At 39.7% G+C, this 18,036-nt stretch overlaps 4 protein-coding genes across 5 annotated transcripts; 2 read left to right on the forward strand and 2 right to left on the reverse strand.

Moving 5' to 3' along the window:
- Positions 1-514: 514 nt before the first annotated feature.
- Positions 515-5,121, reverse strand: gmnn (geminin DNA replication inhibitor). Its single transcript, XM_023262974.3, has 7 exons — positions 4,987-5,121; positions 4,598-4,669; positions 3,095-3,196; positions 2,794-2,947; positions 2,619-2,701; positions 2,098-2,208; positions 515-922 (listed from the first exon to the last, which is right to left on the reverse strand). Exons 2-7 carry the CDS (start codon positions 4,652-4,654, stop codon positions 722-724), a joined length of 708 nt encoding a protein of 235 aa, XP_023118742.1. The 5' UTR covers positions 4,655-4,669; positions 4,987-5,121; the 3' UTR covers positions 515-721.
- Positions 5,122-5,207: 86 nt separating this feature from the next.
- c15h6orf62 (chromosome 15 C6orf62 homolog) lies at positions 5,208-9,261 on the forward strand. The gene is made up of 5 exons (XM_023262975.3): positions 5,208-6,751; positions 6,910-7,086; positions 7,176-7,301; positions 7,691-7,825; positions 7,918-9,261. The coding sequence occupies exons 1-5, from the start codon at positions 6,623-6,625 to the stop codon at positions 8,041-8,043; spliced, it is 693 nt and encodes a 230-aa protein (XP_023118743.1). The 5' UTR covers positions 5,208-6,622; the 3' UTR covers positions 8,044-9,261.
- Position 9,262: 1 nt separating this feature from the next.
- On the reverse strand, positions 9,263-10,949 carry acot13 (acyl-CoA thioesterase 13). Its single transcript, XM_023262976.3, has 3 exons — positions 10,717-10,949; positions 10,396-10,580; positions 9,263-9,750 (listed from the first exon to the last, which is right to left on the reverse strand). Exons 1-3 carry the CDS (start codon positions 10,798-10,800, stop codon positions 9,591-9,593), a joined length of 429 nt encoding a protein of 142 aa, XP_023118744.1. The 5' UTR covers positions 10,801-10,949; the 3' UTR covers positions 9,263-9,590.
- A 266-nt stretch (positions 10,950-11,215) lies between these two features.
- Positions 11,216-15,192, forward strand: tdp2b (tyrosyl-DNA phosphodiesterase 2b). 2 transcript variants are annotated; one of them, XM_023262973.3, is made up of 7 exons: positions 11,216-11,502; positions 11,782-11,906; positions 13,091-13,240; positions 13,424-13,515; positions 13,625-13,743; positions 13,828-13,998; positions 14,091-15,192. In XM_023262973.3, exons 1-7 carry the CDS (start codon positions 11,356-11,358, stop codon positions 14,370-14,372), a joined length of 1,086 nt encoding a protein of 361 aa, XP_023118741.1. In that variant the 5' UTR covers positions 11,216-11,355; the 3' UTR covers positions 14,373-15,192. The 2 variants fall into 2 exon arrangements, with proteins under 2 accessions (XP_023118741.1, XP_035800713.1); XM_035944820.2 differs by having other exon boundaries at positions 13,625-13,734.
- The last annotated feature ends 2,844 nt before the right edge of the window (positions 15,193-18,036 follow it).

Raw genomic sequence — 18,036 nt, forward strand, 5'->3', positions numbered from 1 at the left:
AAAAACTGTTACAAGTGTGGTTGAAAGAGTCAGGTTTGTTTATTAAACGCACAAATAGCAGTAACTTGCATCAACACAACCACTTTCCAAGAGCTGGAGGTGCTAAGTCAATACTAGCCAGTCAAAAACTGACAAGATTACAAACCGTTCACAAAGTAAAGTCACAAGAAGCTTCTCTTGTTTCTTTTTAAAAAAAGGTTTATTTTACAAAATTTACACAGCGGTGCCATAATATTATAATTTTACAGCATAAACCAAAAGCACTTTAGGGCTCTTTGCTACAGCTGGCAGTGAAACGTTAAACAGCTTCCTGTAGAGTAGAATCACCTCAAGCATTTCAATTTGTCAGTGAGGAGATAAATTAGGATTTTGTTTGTCAGCGTCCATTTAAAATAAAGGACGGTCCAAAAGTTTCCTACTGTGACATGTCAAAACGTCTTCCATGAATGATACTCACACAGGCCGTTATGTTTTAAACCTTAACGAGGCCTCATAAATATAGCAAAATTTAAAAAAAAAAAAAAAAAAAAAAAAAAAAATTAACTAAAATAATACAAATCAACCATCGACAACATGCAAAAATATTAAACTGCAAGTGAAGGTGAGGGTATTCAAAAAAAATTACTTTGAAGTCCCATCTCCCTCAAATAGATGACAACCTGCTGCAGTCAAAACTTGCTCAGGTTAAAATATGATGTCTCATGACACTCAGAGCTGGAAGTTAGTCCTGCTCTCCTGAGGGTCCTGCTTGTTCGTGGTCTGACGTTTGCTCCTCACCTGCATCACTTTCACTGTAATCAGTCTCCTCTTTGAGTCTCTTATCAGCCTCTTCATTGTTGTCTTCATGCTCATTGTCCTTTTCCACATCAAGGGCAAGCTCCTTCAGTTCCTCCAAATTGTCTGGACCCCTCCCAGTCAGCCTCTAGAAAGACAACACACCTCAAATTTATATTAAGTACTAAGTGAGAGCACTCAATGTGCTCTAGTTGGTGTCAGATTTAATTACAGTACATGCCTATCTAGGAATATGGTGATTTTCTCAGGATTTCAGAATTTAGCTCAAAAATCGGATACAAATTAACTGAGCCTCATCTGGAAAGCAGACAAGATGCATCGGAGCCAAAAAAGAAGCAGTAAAGTCTGACAGTTTCCAATAGCCTTCAGTCTGTACATGAAGCAACAGAGATATTCAGTCTGTTAAATTCTATTCTGATTCAGTAAAATGCTACCAGACCTATTACAGTTCTTGGGTCTCCAAGAGTTTTAGTTATGTCAGGGTCCCTTTTAAAAAAGCAACACAGACAATCTGAATCATGTTCACGGTGAAGCTTATGTTTCACAGGGATTCTCAAATAAATCTGAATATTTATATACACAATCATCTAAGCAGACCTGTCCCTTTAAAATCACACAAGATAAAAACCTCAAATACAGTAGAGAGAAATCCAACAAAGGATTTTCATTACAGATTTGGACTGAGGGCTTTACAGTTGTTTGTTACTTTCAGAATCCTCACATCCCACTCAGTAGAATTTAGTAAAATATCTAAAAGCATGACTCCAATGGTAATATATGGTTGACAACGTACATTTTATGCACTTAATGATTGATGTGTAAACTGAATGTATTCAGCCTTTTGACCAACTTCACCATCAGTCATACAACCTGCATTCTGTTAACAGAATAAGCCTCCAAAACTTACACAATTAAAAAGGCCAGACCCGGCCATTTCCCAGCAGCTATCCTAATCTCGTCAGATCGTTATCACCTGCATTTACATGATGGGATCAAATCTAACACGCATTCTGCAGTGTCCACTGTTAATCAACTCTGCATAGGCCTTTCTCACCTCAAACAAGCCCACTAACAACCTGAGTAAAATAAAACCTTTTCCCCACTTGTACTCAAATAGTAACCAAGACAGATAAAGGAAGAATAATCTCCCCCAAACTCAGGTTTTACACATCATCTCTAGTCTGCATTATCATTACCATCTAAAATTGCTTTGGTGGCGTATGAAAGTTACCTTCTTTATTGACCAATACTATAATGGCTACCAATATATCATGCATCTCATTCTCATACCAGGGTGCCTACCTCAATCATATCAGCCATGTACTGTACATGCTGAGCCAGCTCCTGCAGCTCTTCATTTTCACTCAGAAGCTTTGATATTTGTTCATCTTTGGCCTCAATGTCTTTCTGTAACTGGTTTAAAAAAAAAAAAAACAAAACGCAAAAACAAAAATTAAACAACTACAAAAGGCAAATTCATCACAACCATGACACAAACCAACTCTGAAAATGTAAACTGTTTAGATATAATGCATCCAACAATATGAGTACAGTCGCTGACCAGATTAACTAAATTACTCCATTAGAGGACTATTATTCCAAATTCGGGCATAGAAATTTGGTTTATCATTATAGGATCGGCACACTCCATTCAATTGCTTTCAAAGTTAAATAAACTCATAAAATATGTATTTAGGTGTAGAGTTGCATAAAAATTCAGTGTCAGCTGGACTGGAGCCAAATAAGGTTGAGTCAATGAGTGGGAGCGTGGGAACAGTTGAACTGATGGCTAAACATTAGCCGACTCTCAGTGATTAACTCACCTTCTCATTCTCCTGTAGAACATTGTACAAGGCCTTCCGTCGCTCCTCAGCTAGCTCTTCCCAGTAAGCAGAAGGAGGAGTTTCTACAACAACAGCAGAAGTTCAAGATAAAACTAAATCATTTTAGCAGGTAAACCTAGTACCATGTAGGGATTGAGTATTAATGCATATTTACCTTTGACCAAAAGCTCATACGCTTCATGGGACATGCCATCTGGTAAACAGTCAGCTTCTTCTGTTTGTGTGGACTTTACTTCTACCTTCACTCTCTTTGTACCTCTAGTTTGCTCTGCTGTCCAATTTTTCCGCTTGGAATTGAGCTTTCCTGTCTAAAAGAAAAATGCATTCATGTTTCCAAACAGACTGATGCAGACCATTTGTTCCACCCATCAACATCTATTACAAACTTTAGTCCAGTCTAACTATGAACAATATAGACAAAGTGAAGTTACATCCAGCACTAGGCCACTACTTACCTGAGCTGACCTCCCCAAATCCTTGTTGACAGCCGACTGTTGGAGGATCTGCAGGGTTTGCCTGGGGGGTCCCATTGTCTTCTGAGATGATGTGAAAAAGCTCTGGAAGGCATTAAAAACACGTTAGCGTGTTACCTTATATCTGCGCATCACAATTTGCAGAAACTGGGAAGGCAAACAAAACAAAGGGTGAGATCCTACCACCCCCTCCCTGATGAGTCTTTAGAAACTCAAGATTTGAGTCACATGGGAACCTAACATGACCTGCGTTCTCATTTCCAGAGCTTCTATTCAGTAGGGCTTAGCATCACGTCACACGCTTTACTTTAGTTACACTGTCACCATGGAAGAGGGCATAAGTGAAGTGCCTTAACACTGCTGCCATGTGCAACAGGCCCACGTTTGTGTGAACAGGGGCAAGGCACAAGTTCTATTCAACAGCCGTGGGAAAGTTTCTCTTTAAGGCTCATTACAGACAGACCAACAAGGACAGTTTGTTAATGTTTGGCCAGAGCTTCACAACACTGTTACTGTGCTTTAGGCCTATCCAGGTGATCTTTTGGCAATTGTGGACTGTCGGGGAGTCTGTGACCAATTGAGGAACAGCCATGCAGTGGACAAAACACTAACTGACTTTGTCTAAATGACAGACGGCATGCAAGCAGCATATGATGGCAGCAATACAACATCAGTCAGGCTAAAATAATGGACTGAAACCAGTATCCATGACTAAAGATTCATTTCATTTTCATGCGACAATACAATTAAACAATTTGTCACTAAATAATAAGAATATATCTCAGTTTACTGCTGCAGTCCCTGACATATGACCCACTCACACAGGCACTTTTAAGCAGCCATTTTGACTCAACATTATATGAAAAGCACAAGTAAATTCACATAAATGTTTGCACTCTTTGTTTGATCATGTACATTTGTAGGACCCTGAACCCGGAAAAGGTAATTTCATAAACAAAACTAATTGTTCAATTATATCTGTTACGTGCAAATTTCCATCACATCAAACCGTCTGTCCTGGGGGAAAAAAAAAAAAATACTAAACTTATGAGTTTATAGGGTTTGAAATTAAAATTAAAGTCAGTGTTGTTGCATTAAAATGCCCAACTCGTGCAAGGTCACTTCTTCAACCTACAGATATACACATTTGAAAACAAGTCTGTATAAGAAATCATGGGCAAAAAAATGAGACAAAGAAAGAAAAGGCCAAAAACAAAAAACCAAAAAAATTAAACCAAGTAAACACGCACAACCCAGTGTAAAATTAACAAGCTATGGGTATTTGAAATAGATATTAATGACTATTTCCACGTCAAAATGGCTGGTGTGATGAAATCATCCATACAGACAATGGCAAGATGGTAGAGTGGAGGCATTTGTGTACTACTCAGGCCTAAACTGATAAGTTCCAATACATTCGATTAACTAAAGCGATCGTACTTCATTAACAACCAATTTCAAACCGACGACCAGCTAAATACTCACCACTGCATTTTCTTTAGACATCTGTTGGCTGCGATTTGCTTTTCCAGTGAGACTCATTTTTGTTCAAGAGACCTGAGGAGAAAATAATTAACACATCAGGACACCTTGTTGCAACGCACTTTTGAGAAAATAGCCAAATTATGGCATCTTGGTAAGCAGTTAATCGCCTGTGGACGCCTTATTTGAAGTATAGTGCGTATATGTATGATTTTAGACGACCAAAGAGGCGGTTAACAGGAAGAGTTTCGGTAAAAGGCCGAACTGAGTGTGCTAAAAATACAAGCTCATTTCGGAAGCTACGTTGACGGTTAGCTGAATGTTCGCTAGTGCTGAATGAACGGCAGCTGAGTGAATCGATATTAAAGGACATAAACATTCGCTTAACTTACCGCCGTTTAGCTTCTCCTCGTCGCTGGTTCTGCCTTTTTTCTCTCTCTGCAGATCTCGCGCCAGGGGCTTAAATACGCCCACTTGGTCACGTGATGAAGGCGCCGCTCACGAGGAGGCTTTTTTTTTCAACTGTTGTTTTTTTTCCTCCTCGTGCGGTCACATGTCAACAGACGTCACAGCGCTGTAGTTGACTGTGCAGCCATTTTGGGGAGGCTGTGGACCGTCGAGCTTGTATGTGCCATTATTAGCTGCCCGAAAACACACAAAGAAACCAAACGGAACAGCGTTGGACGACACGTCGTTAAATATGGGCCCGCCGGGAGACAGAACACGCCGCACGTCGACTGAAAGAACGGAGGATTTCAGCTGGATTGTCGATTTATCTTGACATGGCATGCGGCAGGGCGAGCCGGAGGTTGTGACGACTGAAGAAAAGAAGAGAAAGAAAACAAGCGCAGCGAACACCTCGAAACTTCAGACGTGGAAAGGGGGAGATTTTGTTTAGTTTATTTCGCCATTCAGCGTTTGGTCGTTGGTTGACTATCGATTCCCTGGCTGATTTTTGTCGATGAAGTTGTTGACAAGACACGACTGAAGCGAATTCTATCTAGCTAAAATGCTGAGCACAAGCAGAAACAGTTAGTCAGTGAACCCTGCAAGTCTCCGACTCTCACAGCACTGGCAGTCACGTTGAACCCAGCGAGAAAATGTAAACGCGTGGAAAGATGACTGTACGCTAGCTAGCCGATTACACATAGGCCTCGATTAAGCCAATCATTCAGAAGATAAGATGTAGCTATATCGTTGGTTCACTACTAGTTAGTGTCGGAAGTGAATGCCTAGATTAGCTTGCTAGCTCACCCTAGCTAGTGTGCTAAAAATACGCCCACATCATGACTATCAGCACTGGCGGCGCTGCAGGCCTTGGGCCAAATGAGTGGCAGTAAAAGTAAAGGAAATGTCAAGTTACTTTCGCAGTAGTCTTCGATGTTACCCGGTGCCAATATCTCCTGGCATCTGTATTTACCTGCCATGTTCGTCTGTATCCCCAGTCCGTCTGTAAAACGCACATAACGCAGTCTCTACAGAGAAACAAACAAAACGACAGCCATGGATGAGGGACTTTGAAATGACCCAAATAATAGAATATTTGTCTGCTTGCTGTAGTCCACAATCTCACTAGCAAAAAAAAAATTATTACTAGTATGGGTTTTTGTAGTAGCAGCCGTTTCTATTGATTTCAGTAACATTTACAGGAGAAAATTTGAGTTGCTGTTTCATTTAAATCTGTTGTAATTCCTTGTCAATGGCAGGTTGAAAAAAAGCTCATTTGGCTTGAAAGTCATGTCTTAAAACATGGATTTCTGATCAAGGAGATGTAGTCTTAGCTTGTTGACCATTCCCCTCCTCAACACTGCCCTTTTCCAAAAAGAAATTGAAATGACTTAGTTTTGTTTCTGATTTGTTGACCTTTTCAGTTGATAGTACTTCGAAGATCTAGCTGAGAGTTTTGATGCGTTGTCTCTGCAAAGGGTAGCTAGCTCCATCCTTTATCCAGCGCATAAATACAGAAGTAGAGAGTGTAGCCAAAATATACTGCACAGGAGGAGAAGACACTACCATCAAAATCTAACCATGGGGGACCCAACTTCGCGAAGAAATCAAACAAGAAACCGACTTCGTGCTCAACTTCGGAAGAAAAGGGAATCTTTGGCTGATCAGTTTGACTTCAAGATTTATATAGCCTTCGTTTTCAAAGAAAAGGTGAATTAGCACAACAAACACAAATGCAAACACACTTGTTGCATCTTTTCATGTGACTTGCATAAACATTCATTAATTTCTCATTTAAGTTGTCCTATTCAAACTTGTTTCCTAAAATAAATGACTTAAAATGTGTCTCTTTTTCTTGGTAATTACAGAAGAAGAAGTCTGCACTTTTCGAGGTAGCTGAAGTGGTGCCAGTGATGACCAACAACTATGAAGAAAACATTCTACGAGGTGTGCGCGATTCCAGCTACTCTCTCGAGAGTTCGATAGAACTCCTGCAAAAAGATGTGGTGCAACTACACGCCCCCCGATACCAGTCAATGCGAAGGGTAAGTCAGAGACCATCTGAAGAGAGGATTGAAGAGTACAACATGAAGTCAAATGAATGTGTTGTCCCATCTTTCTCATGTTATCGTAGGATGTGATAGGCTGCACACAGGAAATGGATTTTATCCTTTGGCCACGCAACGATATTGAGAAGATTGTCTGTCTGCTGTTCTCCAGATGGAAGGGGGCCGATGATGAACCCTTTAGGCCTGTTCAGGTCAGAACTTCGCACCTATCAGATTACTTGGATGTAAATGTTTGATGCCTGTTGCTGCTGTGTTTCAGATGTGACTCTTTCTCCATCTATTTGTCGGCTTACATTAAAATTAGGGGTTACTATGACTAAAATTAGGGGTTACTATGACTAAAATCAGGTTTAAACATATCAGAGCTGCATACGCAAAAGATAGAGGAGCAAAAATAACAAAAGAACTGCACAGCTCTGCTGCCATAACACCAAAGATGCATTTGTGCATTTATGAAAATCTGTAGACAGTTTACACATTGAGCAAAGACAAAAATGCAAATTAGATATGATGGCAAGGCCAGCTCTGGATGGAAGACAAATCTAGTTCTTGGCTCACACATCTGTCCTCGTATTTACAGGCCAAGTTTGAATTTCATCACGGAGACTACGAGAAGCAGTGCTTGCATGCTTTGGGTCGTAAAGACAAGGCTGGAATGGTCATGAACAACCCAACTCAGTCTGTATTTCTCTTCATGGATAGACAACACTTACAGGTAAGTCAGTGCATTCCAATTTTTCAGTAATTTTTTGGAAGAGCTGAAAACTGTGACAGCCTCCTGACACGTTTATTATCTAATTGTTGCAGACTCCTAAAACCAAGGCCACAGTTTTCAAGTTGTGCAGCCTCTGCCTGTACTTACCCCAAGACCAGCTGACCTGCTGGGGTGTGGGAGACATCGAGGATCACCTTCGCCCATACATGCCTGATTAAGGCTTCTTGCTCCACCCAGCCACACAGGGAAAAGCCTTTCCCCTTCCTCCTGCCTATGCCTTCAGAAGCAAATTGATGTACTCATCCTCACCCTCTCCCCTTTAAAAGATTTGAACTTATGCTTGGATCTCCTTTTTGTTCCCTACTTGTTCTCCCCTCCCTGACCCAAAGCTGATTCAGTTCCCATCCTTGTTTTTTTTTAAACCTCACACTCCCAATGTCCCCCCTCTTCTCTCTGCCATTTTTGGATTGGTTCCCCCCATTTTTTGTTTTTAATTTTCCTTCCTCTTCATCCCTCCTCTTCATCCACCCGTTTTTGTTCATTTGAACCTGCACGAACATTGATTTTGAATGGTTGGTTGTTCTCTTGGAGCCGCACTGTCAACAGCACCGGTCATTGAAGGAACTCTTTATGTTGCATCAAAACAGGAACAAACAATACACAGGTCTTCACGGTGGTTCTCAGATGGACGTGTTTTATATCCTTGTTGTCATAAGAAAGGATTGTTAAAGCTTGTTTGTAATGTCTATGGGGGTTTCTAGAACAACTTTACACAATCTCTTGACCAAGGACAGGTGTGAAGAGGTGTTAAAGCACCCGTATAAGCAAAGATAACAAGATGAACAGTATTTGTCAAATCATATGGTGTAGGTATTGCTTCTTATAAACCGCCTTAGTTATTTTGCTGGACTTTTAAAGATGTTTTGGTGTCATTTGCTTTCCTCTGAAACATGCTAGGCAGGCCTTTGCTAAAATCTTGAGTGACTTGAAAGGCATTGTACACAAAGTTGAGACATGTTGGTTAGATGTTGAAGGTAATTTTCACCATTCAAGCACTATTCATTTAAGCTACTGAAATCTGATGTTTTATGTTCTGTTTTATTTGGGATGTGGGTTGGTGAGAAACTGAAATGGTGACAAATTTATTGTTTAACATACCTAACAAAAAGTTGCTGAAAGCTAACTGATTTTTTGTTTAATTTGACCTACTAAAATTTAAGATGATCTGCTGCCATGCTCATCAAATTAAAATTGGGTTTTGCAGGCTCGTTTGTCAAAGAATATGAAGCACATAGCACATATAATTTTGCTCCATGTTGATTCAGTATGTTCATTTGAAAAGGGTGTAAGGAGTGTAACTTCTGAGTTTTTTCTTTTGGTTCTCAAATCAATACTGCTGAGCATATCCCAATACAATGCAAATTCTGAAAGCATAACTCTTTGTCCATTTGTTTTATTGCATGTGCATGAATCATTGATACATCACTTAGATCGGGATTTTTTTTCTGACCACAATAACTAGTTGTTAGGCAACTGCTCATGAGAAATATTTAACAGCTGAAACAACACAGATTAGTAAGTAACCAGGAGTGAGTAGCATTATGAAGTTGTCACCAGCCTATATTCATTAAAAAAAAAAAAACAATCTGTGGTTTTGCAAACTGTACAGACAGAGGCATGTTTACAGCTTCACACAGTTCTTTGTTCTGATAGTATATATATATACACACTTGTGATTTACAAAGAGGCACAGAGGGGAGACAGATTAGCTGCTACCGAGGTGTTTGGTGTGTCTTCCTTGTGCAATGACCTTCCCTGTGGCCTTGCTGGTGAGGTCTACGGTGGCAAACGCCAGAGTCCGTCCTTGCTTTAGGACCTGTGCAGTGATAAGTACGTCTTCTCCCATCTTGGCAGCACTCATGTACCTGTAAGGCATTTACTTTTTTTCAGGTCACTTGTAGTTTGTGCAGTCAATTGCCAATACAACTGCATGCCAACGTTAAGGTTGCTGTTATTTGAAAAAAAAAAGGAATATGGTATGTGCTTAAATTAGTTTTATGTTAAGATAAGCAAGACCTACACATATTTACAGTGGTATTTTCTATGCTTAGTGACAAAGTGGTAGAGCCACTATGTTCACGTGGCCACTAATATTTACCACAAATGGATGCACAGTTAGCTAGCAGATTAAGAGTGAAAGTATAAATATGTTGGACAGTTTCATCCTAGCCTTATTTAAATCTTAAACCATAATTACACAAAATTTATGCATTTAAAAATGGATATTAAAGGTACAGGAGTCATTTAGAAAAATAAAAAATACCAGTACATTTACTCTGCTTTGTGGATGCTCTAACAATATGTAAAAGGTTCATTCCTCACAATTAAGCACCATTAGATACGATTTTATGAATTGTAGCTGCACTACAATCTTTGTTTAGTATGTTAGTATGAGAAGTAGACGTCAATCTACATTTCAGAGGTAAATCTACAGGTTGTGTCAAGGTTTTAGGGAGCAGTTGCTAATAAAACTGAGCTTTTTTTAATGCGTACACTCTTCACGTACTCACGTTATGTTCATATCCACACTGACCCCCGGTGCTCCCCTCTCGCTGTTCATGATAGCCAACGTAGAGATGACATCGACCAGGGTGGCTGTCATCCCGCCGTGCAGCGTCCCTGCCCGGTTAGTGTGTTCCTCTTCTACCCGCATCTCACACACCACCTTACCGGGGCTGGCAGACAAAACGTCCACCTGAAGAAACAACAAATCTGTTAGCGAAAACGCTTAGCTAAGTCGTGTTTTAAAGCAGAAGCCGAGCTATACTGTGCTAGCAAACACACAAATCTCAAAATTAACAAGTAAATGTCGCTAAATAATAAATGGTTACCTTGCTCAGGACTCTGTCGAAGCCCCGATTATCCACCATTGCTCTCATTATTTGTTTTAAGGTATTTAACGTCAAAGCTGCCATACTTGCCGCTAATAAATGAGGCCAATGTCAAACTTATGTTTACTTCGCACCGGAAGCTGTTACGTTTGATAAATCGTCCGGGCGAAATTTTAACTGAAAATTTGTCGGTTCGAAACAGAATTTGCGGTTCCACGTTGAAACAGCACTGCCACGATACTAATATCTGGTGATGCTTGTTAGCAACTGTATGTTTAACCTAGTTGCTATTTTTTAAATCATTTCTTTTAACTATACAGAGTAATGCGCTGAGGTTAACGTTTGACTCCACGACTCGAATAAATATTGGGGAGTGGAGTGGGAGTTTATTTTCCGTTTACTTTAATCTGAATGTAATAGAATTACCTGAACACAATTCCATAACCAGTTGTCTCTGCCCATTTTAGAGTTTTTGGGATCTCATTTCAATCCTGCTTAGAGGCTAGTTAGCAGCAGATTCACGCGGAGGCTTTTCAGTGCTGCACTGGGCTAACTTGCGGAGGAAAACAAACAAGAACTGATGTTTGCTTTTACCCCTAATTATCCTGTATAGTTAAGTTAAACTACTGGTTAGAAAATATGGCGTCCACATCCGATGCGGACAAACCGTCAGTTTCTAACGTGGAAGAAAACAGAACTCGTCTCTGCGAGGAGTTCGCTGTAATAGCGGGGACTGACAGCGCCGTGGCTCAGTGCTACCTGGCTGAGAATGACTGGGAGATGGAGGTACAGTTAGCTTCACCGCCTCAGGCCTCCCACATCTCATATTACTAAGTTCAGTTACTGTTGGAGCCTCAGAATGTGATAGCTGCTGGCCAGTATGTGCAATTATTAATTCTAGCGGAACACAGCTGCAGGTTATTTCCTGATTGGGTCAGCCTCTGTGGCTCAAAGTGCTAATAAACCTTTACACGTCTGCTGTATATGTACTGAAAATGTACGTGCAGTCAAGACCTGATTAACTAGTTAAACAAATGTATACATTTTCTGTCACTTTTCTTTCAGAGAGCTTTGAACGCTTTCTTTGAGGCAGACATGGAGAGAGTATTTGAAGTAGAAGATGTCACAGAGACAGACAACACGCCCAAGCCTAAGAGGCAGAAGGTTGAGGAAAAACCTCCAGAAAAATGGTAAATCTGCTGTCTTGATTTAGAACAAGGGAACTCTTTGCGTACCTATGTCATTTACACGTATTTCACATCAACAAGTGCATAGGAGGAGGACAAGTGCACATAAAAGTTTAAAATTTGCTCCCACACACTGTCTAACTTATAAAATTACATTTATTTGCAACATTTCATCACAAAAAAAGAAGCCAGAGTGGCTCTATAATTTAACCAATGGGATTTTCAAGACATTCCCGTGTATGATAACTCTTATTAACATACAGAAAGTTACACTCCATATAGTCAAAACCACATATTGTTCTTTTAAATCGCCAAAATAATATGATAAGCATGTACATGTCCAGAATCTTGCAGGGTCCATATGTAGGTGTACCTGCCCCTGGACATTGTATGATTTTAAAGGTGAAAATGTTTTTTGGACTACATGTCTGTCCACCAGTGAACTCCAGTTGCTTTATAAACAAGTTTATTGTGTTCTGTGACCACATAGCTCTTAGTTTTGGAAATACTCTCCTGGTTTATGGAACTTAAATGCCTCTCCTCTGAACTGCTGCAATAGTCGTACCCCAGAAATCACATCGTCATTCACTGGCACCTTGTCTTTCTTCACCTTCATGCCATTCTCTGTAGCTTTAGCTTCCTTTAAGTTTCCTTTTCAGGTCAGCCTCTGTTTCAGATACTACACATGTACACGTATATCTCCAAAATCTTGCAGGTGCCCATATGTAGATGAGCCTGCTCATGGATCCTGCAATGTTTTTGAGATGTGTACATTTTGTATGAATGCCGTTTGGCCCTTGCCATTTTAAGCATTCACAACGTAGTATCTTTCTTATCCTGTGTGACAAGTTTCAAAAATTTGAAACTTGTCACACAGAAGAAGGATGTTTTATAATTCATGTCTTTGTTTAGTATTTGGGGAATGTAATTAGTTCTTGAGATAGAGACACTTGCTTTTTATCAGCTTCTGTCTGTAGCAATCATTTACTTTCTGAAGGTCCAGCACCAAAATGTCGTGATTAAATGCATTTTTCTAAGTTAGACGAGTCTGTTTGAATCTTGTGGACGTTTACTGTCTTGCATCCCTGACACTGTTAATTTTACTGTGTGTGGTGAGTGTTACCCATCTCACCAGCCAGCTAACCTTCAACAACTCAAAGTTAATTTTGTTTTATTAAAATTTCCAGCATAGATTTGACTGGAGACAGTCCGACCCCCACACAGAAACCTTCAGAAGAAGATGACGGTAAACTGTCGCTGATCTCCTGGAACGTCGACGGACTCGATACAGACAACCTTGCAGAACGTGCCAGAGGCCTGTGTTCCTACTTAGTCTTGTAAGCTTATGTTACACTTCTTACACTTTTTTTATAAGCATGGTTTGATATTTAATCTGAAGACGGGTTTGGAGCAGACCTCTGTGGGCGGCTGAAGATACAGTATTTACATCTCCCCCCGCTCGGGTTATTTGACAGGAGAAAGGCAGATTACATTTGTAAAATGATTCATTTTTTTAATAGGTATACTCCTGACGTGGTGTTCCTGCAGGAGCTCATTCCACCTTATGTCCAGTACTTAAAGAAACGGGCTGTCAGCTACCTGATCATTGAAGGTACAGTATGTTTAGCAGCCTTAATTTCAGTGTGCTGGTATTGTACATTCTGAGTGTTTGTCACACTTGAATGGAATAGAGCCTTTAGTGATGCTATTGATGTCCCCAGGTGGTGAAGATTCTTACTTCACGGGTATGATGCTGAAGAAGTCACGAGTCAAATTCGTGGAGAGCGAGACTGTATCTTACCCCACCACTCAAATGATGAGGAATCTGCTGGTAGCTCGGGTTTGTGCACCTTCACCTGTGTGTAACGTGGATAAGCTCGCCTGAATCCGATACAGAGGTTCATTCTTCCTCTGTTAACATCAGGTGACTTTCAAAGACCAGAAGCTGTGTCTGATGACGTCCCACCTCGAGAGCTGTAAAGGCCATGCAGAGGAGCGCATGAAGCAGCTCAGAGTGGTGATGCAGCGGATGAAGGAGGCGCCTGATGATGTCACCGTCCTGTTTGGAGGCGACACCAACCTGAGAGACTCTGAGGTCAGTCACTCGGCTTTCCAGTCAGTAGACTTCTGTCCAAACAGGTAACAACAGCTTGTGCCTCTTTAGTCATTTCTGCTGTTCCCTCTCAGGTGGCCAAGGTGGGCCTGCCCTCCACTGTCTGTGATGTTTGGGAGCGGCTGGGAAAGCAGGAGCACTGCCGCTACACCTGGGATACCAAAGCCAACAGCAACAAGACCGTTCCCTTCGTCAGTCGCTGCCGCTTCGACCGCGTCTACCTCCGTCCAGCTGCCAAGGACGGAATCCCACATCTGGCCCCCGATCACATGGCTTTAGTGGGGCTGGAGAAGCTGGACTGTGGCCGCTACACCAGTGATCACTGGGGAATTTACTGTAGCTTCTCTGCTGGCTAGAAAGTCAAAGAACAACCGGCAGCATGCCAGTTAAATCTTTTGTTTTACATCTGCTGGTCTTGTTTGCTTCATTCCCAGTGAAGGACTGGTCAGTGCTGGGATCAGACCAGAGTGTCTTATTGGAAGAAGATGCTGTAACCTCATCTGAGAGATCGGTTGCCTTTAAATGTGATGCCTTTATTGATTTAGTTTTATCCTCTGATATCTGAAGTGATTTCTTTGCATTTAAAATGGGAAATACTGTAATAAATGATCATTTTAATTGTTTTTCAAATTAGATTTGACAGTTGAGTTTGAAAGTTTTTCGACCATAGAAACAGCAGTTAACAGGAGAATCTCACACAGGTTCCTTCTGATCTTCTCACATGAGCTTCCTCATTAGATGAAATTTGCCCACTGGTTAGGGAGCTGTTTGTGTTCAGAAATTCCTGCACTTTCAAGGCTTCTTATCCACAATGGCTTAAAATATTCATGACTGGAAAAAAATATCTTTAGAAAGTTGTGATATTGTTCTGTCATTTCCAGATATTTACTGTAAATAAAACCATCTGCTGAGGGAAGCTTCTGCCACATTAGAATGAAGGTGACTGATGAAACCAAGTCTAGTATGTTCTACTCATACTGTACTACTATGTACTGGAGTATGGTGCTCCAGCTAAATTTGATCTATAGTGTTAAATACGCCAGATGGGCCTCACTGTATTTATGTAGTATTTACATCTGACCACTAGAGAGCAGCATAGTGTTGAATGACGGTTGTTGGAGACTGTGATGTGTGTCTAAGTGCTAACCATTAAAAGACTTTTAAAAAAAAAAAAAAGCATATCTGAGTCTTAATAATGACACCAATTTTAATTTTTGTGTTAATCTCTACACAGTTTTGATTTAAGATTTTAATCCATAAAATAAGAGAGAAAAAAATCAACTTACTTCCAAAGTCTGAACATAAAATCAGGATGAATATGCTCCTGAATTTACAGCTGATTTAACCCACTGAAAGATATTTTTTTTTTAGTGGCACAGTATAGCATTTTTTTTTCTGATATCTTCCAGCTTCTTTCCCCTGACTGTAATGCAGATATATACACATTCTTTTCAACTACATGCAGTAAACTGTGGAAATAACATATTAAGGCTACTTTTACTACAATGGCCCACAGGTAGGTGAAGACCTGAAACACAATGCTTTTCAAAAATACACATTTAGTGGGAAAATTAGAAAATTACTTATTACTTATTAATTACTTTTAATATACACTACAGGCCAAAAGTTTGGAAGCAACTTCAAGTTTCTGCTCACAATGTCTTTCTTAAAAACCAGTATGAATTCTTTGGATTCTGGGATGTATTTACTGCATGATCAGACTTCGCTTTCATTGATATGCACCATTTTCTTCATTTTACCTTTAGGTATACACTGAAGTTACCAGGCAATTACTGAATAAATGTTAACAAAAGAAAAGTAGGGCTTAGTTTTAGGGTTGAGAAGACTTTGAAGTATTCAGTGCAAAAGTTTAAAAAAAAAAAAAAGTTTGCATTATTCACTTTAGCTCTTTGGCTTGTGAGAGTTTGCATGCAAAAACAAAACAAACAAAAAAAAAAAAAACAATAAATCTCAACTGTGTCCATATCTCTGTAACTACTGGAGAAACAACTGAGTCAAGAAACAAGAGTACAGATACAAAGACCTGACAATTATAATAAAAATGTATTCTGATTAGTGACTCTTTATATAATAATCATGTTTATTTTGTTGCAAAGTATACCAAAGTTCAGGCATATGGGTTCTGTAGTGTCTCAATTTGAATTGTAACTGGCGCTATATAAATAACATTGAATTGAATGAATGAAACTATGATCTTTGTACAAGTTTGATCTTGCTTCCAAACTTTTGGCCTGTAATGTATGTATGCTTGTTATGTATGTATTTTTTTAACGTCTTTTGGGGCTAATGCCGATGTTTCATTCGATGATGATGTCATCGTACATCCTTCATATTTTTCTCTCTTCACTGCAAGACACAAACAGCCAGACTGACGATGTTGTCGTGTTTTAACTTCTGTAGCTATCCTAATATTTAGTGAAGTTCACTGCGCTTATTTTTTGTGCAATGACACACATTCCAAAGGGGACACAAACTAAACAGGGGGCACTGAAACCATTGAAAAGTATTTGTTTGAGGGACAAAAACAGGTATTTAATCACTACAAATGAAGGGCTACATACTGTATTTTAGTGGGAGAAATAAGTTTCTTTGTGAACAGTTTATAATTTGATTCGTGGTTTTTCTGGCTATATAATATCTGATGGGTAAAAGGCCATTAAAACTATAGTTTTAATGGCCCCTGTCTCTGTCAGCACAGTCTCTATGTAACACGCCCTTCAAACCTGGGAGTGTGTTTTCGTGTTTGTTCGGTGAGCAGACAGCAGCGTTTTCACATTGCAGCCAAACACACTGAAGAGGAGCTGACCTTAGGAGAGGACACAGATGTGACTCTTCCCTGGGAGCAGGACTCATCAGAACAGGCCTCCCTCCCTCGTTTGTCCCGAGTCCTGGTTCCTGATCAGCAAGGACACAAATCTGTCCGGCTCTGCTGGGTGCACCTAAAACCTTAGAACATAGACACCCCAAGAGTAAGCATCCTCCTCCACTGTGGCGTAATGATCGATGTGGATTTCATTTCTGATAGTTCTGTGAATTGAAAAAAGGGGGGAATTGAGAACCAATCTTGTACGTACCTGCAAAAAATCGAGATCCAGTTTTGATTTACATACCGATCCTAACCTTCCTAAACCACTATAAAATATGCTTAGCGTTGTTTTTTCTTAGCTAAATAAATCATTTTTTGTAATTATACAAGAATTGCTCATAAAGATGATTTTGAACTCATTTATTTTTCACACATTTTCTGCATGTCTGCCACTGATCTTCAACAGTACAGAGCATTACCATCTGAAATTCTAAATTAAATTTCTCAGTGAAAACACCTTTTTTAAAAAAAAAATATATATTCTTAAATATATAAAACATGAATTTTACTAATTTGGTGTCATTACAAGTCTGTCTGTACTTCCCCAAATGTCCAACATCATTAGTTTTCTACATATTCAATTTATTAAGGTCATAAGAAAAGAAACATTTAAGGGAAAAATGTTGTATTTGATTTATGAATTATGGTTGTAATTTGTACTCAGCAGTGTGGTTGCTGGGAACCTAAGCAATGGGGAGGTAAAAAAAAACAAAAAACAGTTTACATTCATGAACAGATGATCCATTAGGTTTTAACATAAGCTTAGAGTGCATTTTTTAAAGGTGTGCAACGGGACTACATAATAAATCTTGCATTGATTCATGCAAACATCATAAGTTTTGTATTATTTGTGCACTAGTTAAGCATTTGGTTTGTACACTGATATCTTTTAAGTGCATTTTTCATTTCAGTTTAAGTGAAACATATTTTATTCTGAGTACAATCTCAACAAACAGCATCAAGCCACTGCAGGATGAAGTGCATCACTGCTGACTAAAGTAAAAACAACGTTCCAGCAGCTGTTAGGGAGACAGCTTTACAGCTAAAGCAGAGTTATTTTGCTGAGCTGCAGAGTGTTGTTAGAACTCAGAGTCAGGCTGATTCATCCAGATGTGCAGCACATTGCGCACAGT

This window comes from Amphiprion ocellaris, chromosome 15 (genome assembly GCF_022539595.1).
Source record: "Amphiprion ocellaris isolate individual 3 ecotype Okinawa chromosome 15, ASM2253959v1, whole genome shotgun sequence".
In the NCBI taxonomy this organism is placed as follows: Eukaryota; Metazoa; Chordata; class Actinopteri; family Pomacentridae; genus Amphiprion; species Amphiprion ocellaris.